The 16,938-nt window shown below is 44.2% G+C and overlaps 1 protein-coding gene across 2 annotated transcripts in view; it reads right to left on the bottom strand.

The window, feature by feature from the left end:
* Positions 1–1,871: 1,871 nt before the first annotated feature.
* The window catches only part of stim2b (stromal interaction molecule 2b), a 57,557-nt gene continuing 42,490 nt past the window's right edge, over positions 1,872–16,938 (bottom strand). For both annotated transcript variants that reach the window (XM_086281159.1, XM_086281166.1), the window contains 10 exons: positions 16,345–16,456; positions 14,041–14,152; positions 11,688–11,803; positions 11,392–11,569; positions 10,221–10,398; positions 9,399–9,560; positions 7,765–7,865; positions 6,708–6,946; positions 6,419–6,608; positions 1,872–4,202 (listed from right to left, as the gene is read on the bottom strand). In XM_086281159.1, coding sequence (XP_086137285.1) covers positions 3,596–4,202; positions 6,419–6,608; positions 6,708–6,946; positions 7,765–7,865; positions 9,399–9,560; positions 10,221–10,398; positions 11,392–11,569; positions 11,688–11,803; positions 14,041–14,152; positions 16,345–16,456 — 1,995 coding nt within the window. In that variant the 3' untranslated portion in view covers positions 1,872–3,595. The remainder of the gene's footprint in view (positions 4,203–6,418; positions 6,609–6,707; positions 6,947–7,764; positions 7,866–9,398; positions 9,561–10,220; positions 10,399–11,391; positions 11,570–11,687; positions 11,804–14,040; positions 14,153–16,344; positions 16,457–16,938) is intronic.

Here is a 16,938-nt window from a genome sequence, read left to right as displayed (position 1 = left end):
CTACGAGCTGAGTCACGCACCGCTTTAAATATTGTGGAGGTGCGGGAATAGATGACCTAGCCTCCTGCGTTTGAGCAATGTCACGATTTGGGAGTGAATATTTGAGAAGTAAAAATGGCTTTAAAAAATAGTGTCCACATACTTTTGACCTCATCTCGCTCCAGATTGGTCTCAAAGGTTTGGTTCTGCATCGTGCATCCACAAGCATGCATGTTCAAAAGTATGTGGACACGTACACATATTACATATTCACACATGCACATTCTTTTGCATAACAGCTGTGTATTCTGCAGCACTGCTAAACTGCCCAGGCCGAGACATACCAGCACAGAGATCTTACTGGGAAACTGTTGTCAGTGTGTCTGTCCTCATTCATTGGCTCACTTCTCATCTTCTCATTAATAAGAACTTAGTTTCCCGGTGTTTTCCTGTTTTGTTGCTGGGCAGCTAGTCGAGTATCGGTGCACCTTTGGAACTGGGGTAATACTTTACTGCAAACATGCAATTTGAAGCTTCTGAACTGCATCTAGCTTCTACACTTATTACAAGAAATGTAATTTGGCACTATATCCGTATAGGAAGCCAATTTTCGCAGAGTGAGTGCAGAATCAATCTTCTATACCAAATTACAGTGAACTAAAAGATGATCGGATTAGCCGTTAGATCAAAACACATTCACGGGGTCTGGAGCTTCCTCTGTGTCTCTCTGTGCGTGCTCCATCTGACAAAAGAAACAAGCCTGACTCTGGTCCTTCACAGCATTCACCAGCCTGCACTGACACTCACACTTCACCGTTAGGGAGTGGCTCCTGAGGGTTTTCTCTCCTGGTGCTCTGCTGACACCATGTGGGTGTAGCTGCAACTGCATCCCACCGGGCGGGGGCTTAAAAAAATAAGAAAGAAAGAAAAGGCAGGCCTGTGTGAAAGGCTGGGGTTTGTTTCTGTGTACAGTAGCACCCAAACAACACATTCATCACCAGCAGACGTCCCCGCTCCTCTCCTGGTGTGCCAAATTGATGAACCATCAACGCAAGTTTCATTACGTTCACTTTATATTGATAAAGCAATCATGCATGCTTTTCTTCTGTGTTTCACTGTTTCCCGACTCGCAAGACAAATGGGAGTGTCAGAATGATATTTCCCCCCACCACCCCGCACTTCTGTGTACCGCTGTGAGGAGGATGTAGGGCTTCAAAAAAGCCGGATCAGGGAGGTTTTATTCCTGTGGGAAGTCACAAGTAAAACTTTTAGCTCAGCTGGGTGGGTTTAGATCTATGCTGAAGACTTTCAAAATGCTGGTGCGATTTAGTTCAGCAAAGATTTCTGAGGGGTGATAATTGATCATTTCAACCATCAGCTGATCAAGAAAAACATTCCCAGCCTTATAATAACTCTGATGCCATCCTTCCTGACCTTCATCATCTGTATTAAATGATTTCAAAACTCAAAAGCCATCATTATGGAAAGTGAGAATCTTACTTGTTGAGCTCCAGGTGCTTCGATCAGGTAGCAGCAACACTGCCTGCTCGTTCCATCTGCTCTTGTTTTTAAAACAGGAGCTTTAAACCTCCATTATTTATAGTGACAGCGTAGGATTTTTAGGTTTTCTCCTGTGTTTGTGTGACTCAGTTAAGTTTTATGTATATAACACCAATTCAAAACAGTATATTGTAAGATTAAAAAACCTACAACTACAATCAGACGAGGAAGCACTTTGGCGACAGTGGGAAAGAAAAACTCCCTTTTAACAGGAAGGAACCTCTGGCAGAACCAGGCACAAGGAGGGGCAGCCATCTGCCACGTCCGATTGGGGGTGAGGGGAGACATGAAACGCTGCTGCAAACATGACACTGAAACATCTCCGATGCCTCCATTTTTTTTATTTATTTATTAATTCTTCTACCGTATACAAATATTCACACAGAAAATGTTCTCCAAAAAAACAAAAAAAAAACAACTAATGTCTCGTAAACATTCGTGTCCTCCTCGTCTCGCAGGCCTGTCTTCCTTCATCGTGTGCTGCCTCGTCCACAAGCTTCCAAACATATATTTATTTAAAAACACTCGCTTCACTGTGCCGTGCTGACACTCGAGACGCAACCTCATGCGTGGCATCGCCCTCCTCCACACCCACCCCATCACGTTTGCAGGCACGCGCCCGGTCGAGTGGAGTTGCAGCAGTGACAGCCAGGTCCGGGATGAAGGGGAAGAAGCCAGAAATCACAGTGTGAAGCAGGAGCTCTTTGACATCAGTGCGCTCGGTTGCGGGCCCAGAGGTGAGGAGCGGGACCGTATTGCGTGGGTCACCTTCGAGCTTAGTGTGTGGTGGTGGCGGTTGGGGGTAGTGGGGAGAGAGAGGCGGGGACTGGTGTACTGATCAGATCCAGATCAGAAAGTCTCTTATTTTATCGTTGTTTTTGTTCTCCTGAACAGATGATCATCGCTGTGTAGTGTCTGTGAACGCTGATAGCGACTGTCTTGTGCATCTTTAAATACAGCATGAATGTTGAAAGCCAATCTGACCAAAAATCTAGAAGTTTGGAAACAGAAATGTACGTTTAACGTTTATTTATGGCTACAGGAAGCAGGTAATCAAGTAATAACGGGGAGGCTAGAGTACAGGGAAAGTGACTGGTGTGAGTTAAGTCTGCATATTCATTAAGATCAAATCATCGCCACCGTTAATCCACTTAAAAACATTTGTAAGAACATAATAAAGTGAAAACAAAGTACGGATATATATATATTTATATACGGAGACGAGCATAAACAGTGGCACTGGGACCGATCACATAATTTTGGCTCTGGCATTATGCGCTTGCATCCTCAGTGCAGCTGCCCGTGCATTCTTCTCATCTCTGTGTCGATTTCCAAATGTCCTCCGCGAGCAGCGGCTGTTTCCAAGAACAGCAGGAAAGCAGTAGTGCAACAAACTTTTAGCAGGATTTTTTTTGTTTTTTCCCCCCATCAAAGGAAATTAGTCAAGTACACGTTTAGGATTCGAACACTTTGCAAGATGCAATTTCATCATTTGATCGGAAAGAAGTAAGTCGGGGCGCGTGAGAAAGGAATTGGACGAAATATGGTTTGCACAACCTTTTGTTTTTTCCGGGCTTTGCTCGTGTGCCGCTGTCGCCACTGAAAGCGAGCGTCCCGGTAGGAACAGCGAGCCCCCCCTCCCTTCTCTCTCCCTCTGTGCTCAATGTCGACAGTGAAACACTAAACATACACAGACTGCACCTTTTACATCCTTTGACATGAGTGGCTTTTTGGTTCAAACTCGGGATAAAATTAAGAGAAGACAGTGAACAAGTATGACCTTTGACCTTTTCGCTGACTTGACCTTTTGCAGGTTTCCCTGTGAGTGACTAAATAAAAAAGCATTGTTGAAAAATAAGGCTATCAGCCTGGGGAGGCGTTTAAAGGCACCCAGGCTGAGCTACATTCCATCTTTGATGACGAGAAGAAGAACTTAAGAGAGAAAATGAAATGTTTTAGCTTACAGTGACGTCCATTGTTTTAATATTAGGGCTAAAACAACTTTTTAAGATTTGATTTTCTCTCTCACTCACACACACACAGACACACTCAAGTTTTATTTTTTCTTTTTAAATATGTTTTTGATTTTAGAGGACGTGCGCCTGATTTTCTCTCCGTTGTCGCAGGAGTCCTGGGAGGACGTGCTCTGGAGCTTGTAATCCCTTCCCAGACTCCGGCCCTCCGAGTCCAGGGAGGTAAGAGACGGGTGGCGCCCCACATTAGGCAGCATGCTTGCCGGCAGCTGGCCGAAGCTGTAGGACTTCTCCAGGATGCCGTTGTACATGCCCTTGCCCGTCGGAGAGGTGACGTTCCCCAGAGGTCCGCTCTGGGACTCGGGTACGATGCGGGTGAGGTCGGGCGAGCCTCTTTGTGCAAACTGATGGTGCTCCAAGGCCGGGGAAGGTGAGGTGGAGGGCGGGCCTGAAGGTGTGGTGGGAGGCAGAGGAGGAGGCGTGTCCCTGAGACTGCTGCTGCTGCTGCTGGTGTGGGTGGTGGAGGTGGTGGATGCAGGGCGCTCTGCGGTCTGGGTGAACAGCAGCAGCTCCTCGCGGGAGATCTTGCGGTAGGGGATCTCCGAGGCCGCTGAGCAGGGGTTGTGCAGCGACTTGCGGCCCACTGAGCTCAGAGAGTCTGTGTCGGAGCTGCCCTCCTGAGACGCCTCCCTATTAAAGGAGAGCAGACAAGGCTGGTCACAGACTGATAAACAACACTGAAAAACATCTTCTATGTGTGCTATTTTAAAGTTAGCCTTTCTCTAAATGCGCCTGCATCCATGTTCAGTCACTTCCCCTCTCTGCTGCCTGATCACCTGATGGACTCATTGTCTTTGTCTCTGCTCTACGACCGGACGACACGGCACTGAATCGCCTTAAATATCCACTCTCTCGTCTTCCAGCGATGCTAAAATCATCTGAGGAAAGGCGCTCCTGAGAACATTCTGTGATCCTGGATCAGACGCTTTTATTTGCATTTTTGCATTTTCCTAATGACAAATATTTATTGCCAGATTTAAAGTGAACATCCCAGCACATGATAGAAACTCCCCGTCACCACCACAGCAGGTGGTGTCGGGGGTTTCAGACCCCAAGAACCGAACCGCAGACGGATGTCGACGTTGTTTGAGTGCAGAGTGAAGGTCGGGTCTCTTACAAACTGTCTCTGACAAAGTGAGAAATATAAATCAGATTATTGGCTCCCAGCTACTACCACCTAATGGAAACCCCTAAAAGACAAGTCAGGTGAGCCGAGTTGGTGTTACTGGGAAAGAGGTTGTACAGAGATGCTGCACCCACAATGTCAGAGTGAGTCACTAAAGAGTTGTGACTTTTTTCCTTCTTGTTATTTTTTATTAATTCTTTTATCAGTTAGAGATAAGAGAAAATATTTATTGAACACAGCCCGTCTCTATCTGGGATGTCCAGCCACCGTTTAAGACGTACCTCGACTCCACGTCTGTGACACAAGTTCAACTTTTGGAACCATTTTTCAGCCGTAACTAAATGTTGAGGACGGTTATTCAGCGTAGAAATGTCTGCTGGGATATCACATGTTGGTGTATTATTTCCTTTCCTTGATGTTACAATTCCACAGTCCTCATCTGGGATTTATTCTCTCTCACAGGAAACATAGAACTTGAACTCCCTGTAACACTTTATTTTGAAGTCCAGGCTTTTGTCCTGTGACCTACCGGCATCACTACGTAGCACATGCACCTAGCATGCACGCCCTGATAAAATAAAACAAGGCGGTACCTCACAGTCTGCCACAGTTACTTGCTCTTTGGAGCCCCTACTGCTAACTCTGTATCCGCCTCAGAGAACACAGAGCAAATGTTGTGCTTCTGGCTGCCCTCCAAATCCATTACTAAAATCACTGGTGCTCGCATGTTGCACAGCTAATGTGGCTTGTATATCCACGGGAGAGCTCTGAATTATAAAACAAAACAAACAATAACAGCAACTTTTAAGACTTTAAACACTATTTGGAACCAAAAAAATAGCAATTTCAGCATTTCCAGGTCTATGGACATAATCTGCAGTTCAAACAAACTTTTCTGTATCCCACCGACGTTTGACGGCTCATTTTGACTTCTGTGGTGAATCTTTGTGGAGGCTAACTGAAGGAAAGTAGCCGACACTGTTGCCAGCATTCATGCTTGACCCTCAAGTTTACCTCTTTGGTACATTCCTATAGTTTCAGCAAATATATGAGAGTCTTTATATTTGACAGTATGATTGTTTTTCCTTATATTAATGTGATGATTGTTATTCTCTCACTGATAAATTCAAACGCTCCGGTCAAAAGCAGCCAAAAGTCCACAGGAGGAATCTCAAGTACTGAACAGGTGGACGTGAGAGGTGTTAGGTTACGACCTAACTACAGCGTAGATTTGACACAGAAGTTTAAAACTCCTGTAAAGTATTCTTCCTTCAGTCAGGCTCAGCCTCTACCATCAAGTCTCTCTAAATGCAGCTGGACAGGTTCTGAGTTATTTTGCTGACAGACAAATAATCCTGAAAATGTCTCGAGTTTCACTGAAAACTTCAGCGAGGCCGAGCCGCTCCTTTGCTCTTGGTCTGTCCGTGGTTCAAACAAAGGGCTGAATGCTGTGATGTTGTTACATAACCAAACTAGATTTTGCTAGACCCGCTGACTGATCAGGGCAGCTGGGGTATTTTAATGAGGTGCTGAACAGAGGTCGGAAAAGAGGTGCTACGGCAACTAACAGCAGAAGGAAATGTATGTATTTGAAACTTTAGCGCGTGAAATCCTATTCTTAGGAGCTAAAAATGAATGAAGAAAGTTTGTAAAATGTTTCTCTTTTGAGTCCTTTTGCAAACTAAAAACTACACACACACAAACACATCGCCACACATACCCCCTTCGCTCAGAGTTGAACATGATAACGTCGTCGTCCGCCTCGGGGCGATAGGAGAGGGACGAGCTCGCCATGGACAGCAGGTCTGGGTCTGCAGACATCAGCGAGGACTGCGGGGAGCTCAGCAGGCTCCGGCGGGAACGGCACATGCTGCTGTTGCGTGTCAGTGCGGGCCGAATCAACGTAGTCCCTGGAGGACGAACGAGGAGAGGCAAACGGAGACGTCAATATTTATGCCGTGCCACTTTTGCGGCTACAAAGCGTCGGCGCGCTCTGCCGCCTCGCTCACCTGTGAACTGTGGAATGATGGGAGGCGTGTCCTCGTCCAGGTCGTCCACTCCTCCCGCGATGGGGTAGGGCGGAACCGAGACTCGCGGCATCACCACCCAGCTGTGGTCTGAGTAAAGGCTGGCGGTCAGGCTCGGCAGACCCGAATTATTGACCACAGGGAAGCCGCAGAGCTTCTCGATCTGCTGCCAGCGGTGGAGCCGCTCCCTCAGGCACGCCGTTACCTCCGACAGGGCTTTCCTAATATGAAGACGAACGAATGAATAAATCAGACTCAGTTAAATTAGAAAAGCATGCAAACACTGAGCTTATTCTGCTTCAGATTACCGATCAACATTCCCCAGTCAGACTCAGTAAGATGCCAACTTTGCTTTGATCCATCAGGGTTTACGGATTTAAACTTGTGTCTAACACTTTCGCTCTGTTCTCACGCTTGATCTTCCTCTTTTGAACACAGATGAATTGTTTACCTCAGTGGCGCTACCTAGCTTCTCCAAGAGCTCTGAATATATTAAATACATCTCATTGTGTTTATCGACCCATGAACGTAAAAGCTTTATGTGGTAAAAAAGACAAAACGAGCAAAAAACACACAAGCAGGCAAGAACTCGACACTGTAGAGCTGTTTTTCTTAAATGCATTGAGCGCTCTGATGGCTCAAACAAAAGTATTTAAGATAAGATAAGATAAGATAAGATAAGATAGAACTTTATTAATCCCTCGGGTGGGTTCCTCTGGGAAATTCGACTTCCAAAAAGCACAGCAACGACCGAAGTTACAGTTACATTTAATCCCCACACAAAGCAAAGCTGCCAAGGATAAAGTCGTCGTTGGTGTAAAAAGGCACGGAAAGCCTCACCGACTGTCTGTACTCCTGACTGCCAGATCACACCTGGCTGAAACAAATCCTCTCTTCCCGTGTTTACTTTTAGCTGTTGAATTACCTTTATGATCACGTCATGAAGCGTGCAGCACCTCTGTTATAAATGCCTCCTTATAAATCTATATCAGGTGATATTTCTTATTGTAATCTGCACATTAGAGTCTGTCTTTCTTACTTTGCTTCTAGTATCTTGTGGTCCACCTCATCCAGTGACGAGCTGTGGGCTACGTGAAGAGTCCCAAACACAGAACCTCTCTTCTTTTTTATTTTCTCTGCCTGAAATGGGGAAAACATAGAGTTACTTTGGCTGGAATTTCAGCTTCACATAAGCTGAATTTTCTTTTTAATATTGATAGTTCAGAACAACCATCATCTCAAAGGACTTTATACACCATGTGATGTAAATACACACCCCAGACATGTGAGAAAGAAAAAAAGATGACATTTACATCAAATTCTGTTCTTAGCAGTGAGTCAGAGGAGGTAAAGTTAAAGAAGCAAGGCTGGGATGGTTTGGACATGTGCAGCGCAGGGATAGTGGATAAAATGGACAAAAACGGACCACAGAAGAGATTCCTGGATGTAATGAAGGAGAGATGCTGTGACAGAGGAGGATGTTGGGGATAGGATGAGACAAGCTAAAGGAAGCAGCTGAAAAAAGAGCAGGAAGCCGATTAAGAGAAGCTAATATGATAGAACATAAACTCCCTCCCAAGTTTTTGTTAAATTGAGTGGAAACAACAACAAAAAAAACACACAGCATCTTTACCTAAAAAGGCTGATCACTGCACTAAATCTTTCTCTGCTGTAAGCCAGATTAATGTAGCTGATGTAAACTCATTCACTGATGTCTATTTGCATCTAATGGAGAGGATCTTCAGCTCCAGTCCATTATGAGCTTCTGCCAGACGCAGGTGACAAAGAAAAACGTGCTGAATCATTTGGTCCTATTTCTTCACTATTTACCAGGCAAAACATCACAGAGTAGTTACGCGCCTGCTAGGATGCAACGCACTGCTGAGACTTCAGTGCTTGAGATGAAGTACGGTGGCCCTGAGAGGCCAAATGCACTGCAGCTCAAAAAACCCACAAGCAAATAGCTAGCAAGCGTTTCTGGGGACACAGTGACTTGATGGATCAGCTGTAGAACTGACAGAAACCAGAATGTGACATATCGCACTGAGACACGCTTAAAAGAAGCAGAGGATTCATTAGTGTTGTTGTGGGCTAGCATGCGCTTCAATCACATGATTTATATAATACTGTAGATACATGTTTGCTATTAGCTGTTTACTGTTAGCTTGTCACTTCCTCAGCTGGTCCGTCAGGTTATTGTCGCCCCAAAAACACGTTTTCTTTCACGTTTTTTTCCCCTTTAGCTTTTTCTGATTGCTGGTGCTTTCTATTTGAACTCTCAGGGCCACTGTAATAAAGAGATATACAAAAGTCCCCTGGTGTAATGGTAGTAGTTTAGTAGTAGTAGTAGTGTGTCCTGCTCAGTCAGATTTGCAGTTCCATAATATAAATGGCTTTTTCTCCCCAACATCATTCCTTTAAGTAATCCAAACAGGCAGCAAGACCTTCTTTTAATGTTTTAAAATCTCTGCCAGTGCTGATCTTTTAGTAATTTCCAAACGTTAACACTTCATGAGATGTGTGATATCATGCCAAATCACAGCACGTAACCTTTGGAGAGCTTAGTGGTCACATCCTCACAGCAGCAGCTTCTGCTCTCTGTCCAGCACCTCGTGTCCTTCTCGTGTAATCTTTTGAGCCTTGGCAATAACCTATCAAAAGTTAGCCGGTTACCTCGTCTTTGGCGACGCACAGCTGATTTTCGGCGCTCTGCTTCTTGATGTTGTAGTATTGAACTTCCACTTCGTGCGTGAGCTGGAGCCACTTCTGAAGAGCTTCGGGCACCGAGCGCTCCGACTGCATCTCCTTCTCCGCTCGCTTCAGAGCTTTCCGTACCTACACGGGGAAGAGCGCGATACGCGAGAGGCCAATCAGATTCGCTGCCAAAAAACAAAACAAACAAACAAACAAGAAAGCACCCTTTCCCACAGGATATCGATCAAACGCATCAGTAAGCGAAGGTTAGCGTTCAGCGAATTTCAAATGAACTCCATTTACTGTTTAAGTCCTGCGTTCGCCGTGTGTAAATGAGCCCAATCCTGGCTCGCCTGCACGGAGAGAACTCATTACAGAGAGATATATCGGTGCTGTATTTCCATGTGAGGGGAAATGAGGCAATCTCGAGGATATGCAAAGTAGGTGTTTTATGGAAGAAATGAAAATTTAATGCGGAAAATATGAAATTAATCCTTTCATTTCAAGTTGTTTGCGCCACAGTAATGAATACATTTACATCCGCATATTGCGATGTCCCAGATTTTCGCCTCTATCCCTTTATTTCATGCTCTGAATCGAATATACAATTCAGTATTTACATAATGATAATAAATGTGACTGTTGTATATGTGAATACACTGGATATTCCTTATGGCGCCATAGAATCTGAAATTACATTGTAGCCAACAGCCAATAGGAGCAGTTTTATGGTTGTGTTTCCCTCACTCTGACTAACAATAAATCTGTTTGCGAGCAGGACTCCGGGGCAACGAGCCGTACCTGTACGAGCTCCTCCTCGGCATATTTGAGCCGGCTCAGCTCACATTCGGCGCCCTCTCGCAGCTCTCGGAGCCTGTGAGCCTCCTTCTTAGCCCCGTCAATCTCATCCCTCATTTTCAGCTCGAGGTTCTGCTTCTCCACAGCAACTGTCCGGTTCTCTTCTTGAGCCTTTTCGAGCCTGGAAGAGGACGGGAAGGATACACGGTGAGGCGGAAACATGGGAACACGGGAACAGAGGAAAGTCGTGGATGTGGTGACGGAGGGGATGCAGAGGGTTCGTGTGGTTGGGATGGAAGGTTAGAACACAGCCAACTGAAGAAGAAGAAATAGGGGTATTTGTATGCTTAGAAGGACTTTATAAGTACTGTAGGGCAATGAATTCCAAAGTGTGAGCTGGAGCCCAACGGTGGACCGCATTGGTACTGCAGGTGTGCCAAAGTAATAACAGAAATCCACTATATTTAAAATATTTATTTATATAAAAAGTGGATTAAAACTGGTAACAGGAGGTGGTTAGTTTGTGATATTACTCGTTATTCGGACCTAAATTGACTGATTCCTATTGAAGTTTGTGTCCCAGCAGCAGGTGACCTTAAAAAACTTTGCCTATTACTTGGTACCATTAGGAATTTATAGCCAAGAGCCTGTGTTGTTTATGTTTTTGGAATAAAATCACTTATCACTTTCTTCTGTATTTTGATTAGAGTGAAGTTTGGCTGCTCTCCGTGGGGTTTTCTGGTTTTTAAGTGGGCCGTAGCACTCTTGCCTGTGGGAATAGCTGCTGTAGGCGGTTTAAGTTTTACATGATTTAAAAACAAAGTTTGGATTTCACCCGCTCTAGATGACAAAGAATTAAGTACATCTTCATGTTTCTCTCTGATTTTCTGAAAATTGTTTCATGGTTCAGGCTTTAATTAGTTAAGGGTATAGTTAAGGTGTTCAACTAAGGTGACATCGTTGTTGTATTGAAGTCATTGCATGATGAAAACAAGTGATAACAAGTCTTTAAGTGATACAAAGCCAGGACAGATAGAAGAACATGCCTCAGCCCATAGCGGTGTCACTGCTAACTGCTGCACCACCGTGCTGCTGTTCTCTGTGAAAGGAGAGCGGCAGCACGTGACCATTAAATCAGTGTTTCATCTAAGTCTAATACACGTCCCTCTCTTACCGACTCTGCAGGTCTAACAAGCTTTGCTCAGCATGTTGCAAGCTCTCCAGATCCTTCATCATCTGTGAGATGTGCACCTTGCTGGACTTGTTCTGCACGTAAGCAAACCAGCAGCCCCCGACACCAATCACAATGGACACCATCAGGACGAAGTCTTTCATCCAATTATGTTGCGGACCTGTGCGGGGAAGGACGAGCAGGAGAAAGAGTGATGGATTCATGCATTCATACATTTTCTTTAAGCTCATTTTCCACTGATATTCATGAAGTGTGATGACACGCGGCTTTATACTTACGTAGCGGGGGGCCGAACAGCACTGCATCGAGCGCCTTTAGGTTTAGTTTTTGTTTATGCCGCTGGTCTAATATCTTCAGCTGCATCGACATAAACGACGGTTCATTTGCCGCTATTCTAAAACGGGGGAGAAGAAAACACAGGACTGAATGCTAAACAAAGTTTTCAAAGTGAACTAAAACTAGATGTGGCAAAAAACACATTTTAAACATCATACAAGAATTGCTGTTTGTTTTAGTCTTTGTCAATTTGTTATCTGCACAACATTAACGATACAATCAGAGGGACACGTGATGCACATGTTTATTGAGACCGGGGCGTTCACATGAGTGTGAAGTTGTGTTTGCATTGCAGTTCTTAAACATCACACAAACACACTCTGCATAAAAACTAAACCTTACACAAGCAGCTTTAAACAACAGGAACAGCCAAAGCCACACTGAGCTGAAGAGAAACATTAAAAATGAAATAAAATCAATACAAACTACAATGACTCTGAGTTCACATGACCTCATCCTAACAACACAAACGTTACCCATTACAACAGCAGCTCCTAACAACGACTCAGCTAAGTAACATCACACTAGACGAGAAGACACAACACGAAAACAGCAAAAAACTGCAGTTTATCTATTGGCCACTTAGCCCAGCTTGTTTCCCCATAAGACCCCCATGTTAAAAAGCATATTTACAGCCAGATAAACAAGACAGCCTTGACCTCCATAGATAGCTTCCTCCCTTTATGTCTATAACTTTTTGTTTGAATTTATCTGGATACTGGAGTTAGAAATAGCTTCGATTGACAGGTGGGCTGACACGGGCATGTGCAGCTAATCAACATCTGTGTTTGTACTACTGGTGCCTGTTAGGGTTCAGTTCCATTTCGCAACAACAGTTACCTTAAAGGTCGTCTTGTAATTATTAAACCCTGCCTCTCTCTGTCGCAGTGTGTCTTTGGGCCCCTCCCCTCACCTCTTTTTTGAAGCCGGGGCAGCAGATACTTGCTGTATCAGAGTTTCCTTCCTGTAAAAATGGAGTTTTTCCTTCCCACTGTCGCCAAGTGCTGCATCTGACTGTTTGGATTTCTTTTTAATATATGAAGTGCTTCGAGACAGCTGTTGTCATGAATGTGGAGCTAAATAAGAAAAACTCAACTGAACTGAAAGGTGCTTTAAACTAAGGTAAAGACCCTACAATATTAGAACCAAACCCCCAACAATGAGTCGATACCCCATACAGCACTTGGCGACAGTGGGGAGGAAAAACTCCATTTTAACAGGAGGAAACCTCCATCAGAGGCAGGCTCAGGCAGGGGGCAGCTGTTTGGGTGGAACATTTAATGCATTTATCTGACTTGTATAATGGTGTGTTTAATTTGTCGTTACTTATAGTTTATGGATTATAGATTACTAACAAAGCTAGCTAGCATTAGCTCCATAAAAACCAACATGTTTGCAACCAAAACGCTGAAACCAGTTTGTGACTTGCATCTCTTAGGCAGCCTGTGAGTGTAACAGAGTTAGTGATACACTCTCAGCTCAAACACACTCGACGTGGTGACAGAAAAAGAGTTCAATCCTTCTCTACACCGACGTCTCCCAGGACGCCTTCTTCACACCACCGCCGCCACCACCGTCTTAATCGGCGCAGACAACATGGCAGGCTGATGAAACCCTACCCCTCTCGCTGTGACATCACTTCATGAGTCAGCTCCTATAAGCTCTGTGGCGTAACATGAAGCTCTTCAATAACCTGCCACCCACCATCCTCCAGTCTACTCATGCCGTAAATACAGAGTGCAGTGAGTCACAGTCCATCTGAATATTTTTCTGTAATGTCGACGCTCATTAAATTTCATCTTCACTGCGCTGCGTGCGGGAATTTTTAATATCCTGGGAGCGCTTTTAAAAGACTGAGCCACCGACCTACGATTAGGTTCACAGCAGATCGTGAGAAGTCAGGGACATCACTCTGAGTTCAAGAGCATTCATAGATCTTTGGGTACTGCTGCATGTTTGACTTCATGACCTGTCTTGGAAAAGAAAAAACCTACAAGCCTTGGAAAGTTTTCTCATGCAAGAGCAAAAGAAGGGCTCTTAAGTTGTGCTATTATTGGCTGTGTTGCCTTTTACAACCAGCAGTGGGCAGCATTGAACAGACTAATGAAAGCTAAGGCTGCTTTCAGATGCTGTAGCACAAACAGTGTGTTCAATAGAAGCAAATGACAAAAGAAAAGACTCCATTTACATGTGTCACACTGCAAATTCCCACAGATGTTGTGTCATTATGTTGTTGCCCCAGGAAAAGAAAAAAAAGCAGAGCTGGTACGTTCGATTGCGTCGTGCGGTACTGACCGAGGTAAAGTGTTCCCCGTGATCCGGAAGTCCCGGAAGTTCTTCTCATACTGCGGTAGCTCCACCGACTCCTTCAGCCACCACACCGTGTCCTCTGTGGTCCAGTTGTGGACTGATAAAAACAAAGAGGGGAGGAGAAAAATGAAGATGTTTTTGTTATCTTTGAAAGCACACACACACAGATCAGTAACTAAGATGATTTACTGCTCGTTATCTGCTCCTCTGCATTCCTCCAAAATTCCCCAAAGCACGACAGCACTCTCAGTCTTAAGCAGGTTTAAGCATCAAAGTTAAAAGCACTCGTTGCACACAAACCCTCCCTGTGTGACGGGTAAATGAGTATATGTTTCATTACCAGGTTGAGATTAATTGCCGTTGCATCATTTTGCTGTTACGGTAAACACACTGGCATTTATAATGCACAGCTTTCCACTCTTATTGAGCACTCGAAGTGCGATTACAGCACTTTTTAGGGTTCGGTGTCCTTTCCCTGGGACACCTCAAAATGCAGACTGGAGGAGGCTCTACTTTCTGGGCCGCAGCCAGTCCCAGAGTTATGTTGGGACACACACTAAGTTTGTGGTGACTAAATGAAGAGATGTAACGGTGGGAAAAATGATTCAGGATAAGACACCAAGCTTCAGGCTTTACCTACATTTTATTTTACCAAGACCCATGAAGCATTCAAACAACATAAATCTAGGAAGTTTATTTTTTGCTTCAAACATGAGTGCATGTGAAGAACTTGTTCTAAAACCCAGTTAGCTGCACAGATACATCAGCGTGATAAACAAACAGGCACAAACAAGCTGAGGAAGACAGACTGTGGTTGCAGATAAGCCACATATGTCACGGGTTATAAAAAAGGAATTAGAGAGGAGATGAGACACAGTGGCGTAAACACAGCTTCACTTTGCCATTTACAAGGACATTTCATCAGGCAAATCGTTACTTTTTTCTACTGCCCCTGAGAACCTGATAATTACAATATTACAAATAAAGGATGACTGAAACGACTCAGAATTTCAGCTGGGTTTCTTGAATGGAAGTGCGTTTGCTTAAACTCTCATTTCACTTTCTCTACGTTCTGCAGAGTGAGTAAAAGCTCACGCTTTGTTTTCTTTGAGTAAATGTCAGTAGATGTTTGTTCGCTCCTTCAGTCCTGGCTTTTTGCAGAAGTCCGTCTGACGTCTCAGAGAATCATGAAGTTGTTTAAGGTCACTTTAGCGCAGTCATCTCAAAAGAAGAAGGTTCTGGGTATTATTATATTACCAAATAAAGCACCAGCGCTGCTATAGTAGAAGTAGCATTTCATTCTCCGTAGCGGTTTTGATTATGAGTATTAGCTACGACGCTGTGAAACAACAGTATGTTGTAACAAAAACATGGCTTATTCGTAACCACACTGCTCACATTCCTAAACTGAAACAGCAACTTCTCCAACTGGTGGAGGTCACTGTCGACTAAACCCACAAGCATCAGATTGCTTAGTGAGCTTGAAACTTCAGACGTCACAAACTACAGCATGTATTCAAAACTGTTATTATACAATACATAAAAATGAGAATGATTAAATCCAAGAAGGCTGCTGTGGAATCTGCGATTTGCAATGCATCATGGGATGAGGAGTTCATTCCTATGTACACCGTCATCTACTTTCAGCATATTTTTAATTTCTTTCTTTTTCAAGACTCGGTTCGAGATTAAAAAAATCTTTGCATAAGGCTTTTATTAAACATAAAGGATAAATATAGATGTGTTTTATCCTGTCCCCCTCCCCTCATCCACAACGATGGCAGATGGCTGCCCTTCCCTGATCCTGGTTCTGCAGCAAGTCCTTCCTGTTAAAGGGAGTTTTTCCTTCCCACTGTCGCCAAATGTTGCTCAGTTGTCATGTGATTGTTAGGGCTTTCTCTGTTGTTGTGATTTGGCACTATATCATTAAACTGAATTGAATTTAAATGAATTTCTGAAACAGGAAGCTCCAGGAGTGAACATGCACGACTACTGTTGAGTGCTATAAAAACAGACACTTGTTTAGGGATTGCCCCCCCCGGCTGTCTTCCTGTTTCCCTGCAGGAAACTGGTATATATCGTCTTCCCGATAAATAGGTTGTTTGTTTTTTTAAGTGCTTCCTTGTTTAACTGCTCACTCCCTGTTATCTCCACTATAATTATAGTACAGGTATCACTTATAGCAAGCCTCCCTACATGTGTCAAAGTACCAACCATCTCATGCGGGACAGTTATGCAGATTTTTGTGTTTTTAATGACATTAATTCAGTCGACCTGCTTGCTTTTTACCTTCAGAGGTTTTCCAGCCCCTCCACAGCTCCTCCACAGTGATGTGCTGGTCTTCACGGTGCAGGTTGCTGTGTTTGTTGGTTTGCTGCTGCTTCATATCTTCTATTATGAACTAGGAAAAGAGAGAGAAAGACAAGTGAGTTTCAACAGATTTTCAGAATCATCCTGATGGATGTATTTGTAGGTTTTTTGCAGAGAACATTTTAAAACAAGTGTTTTTCACTAAGATCTCCAGGGGGGATGCAGATGGCTGTGCTTGTCTTTGTATGTCCATGTGTGGTTTTGACAGAGGGAGCCGCAGAGAGTTGGCTTTGCCTAAAAGTCTGGATTTGGATCACACACACACACACACTTTGTTTTTGCTCAGCTTTCTTCCTTTTAAGGACTTTGAAAGGAGAAACAGACCCATGGCAGAGGCGCCACTTCCACCTGTGTGTGTGCTTTCAGCTTCCAGCTGTCCTCCTTTGGTAGACTAAAACTAAAAAATGCCCCTGTGGAGTATGAGCTGTAGCAAACAAACCCACAAAGAATTGCCAGAACACCGGTGGCATCAACAAGGATCATGGCTGACTACAAAACACCTCAAAGCACTCA

This window comes from Aulonocara sp. 'chitande type north' Nkhata Bay, linkage group LG3, assembly GCF_057382095.1.
Source record: "Aulonocara sp. 'chitande type north' Nkhata Bay isolate Kocher_YH1m ecotype deep benthic linkage group LG3, A_spYH_male_GT1.1, whole genome shotgun sequence".
NCBI classification, from domain to species: Eukaryota; Metazoa; Chordata; class Actinopteri; order Cichliformes; family Cichlidae; genus Aulonocara; species Aulonocara sp. 'chitande type north' Nkhata Bay.
Note: the sequence above shows the minus strand (reverse complement) of the source record. Positions and strands in the feature narration are given on the sequence as shown.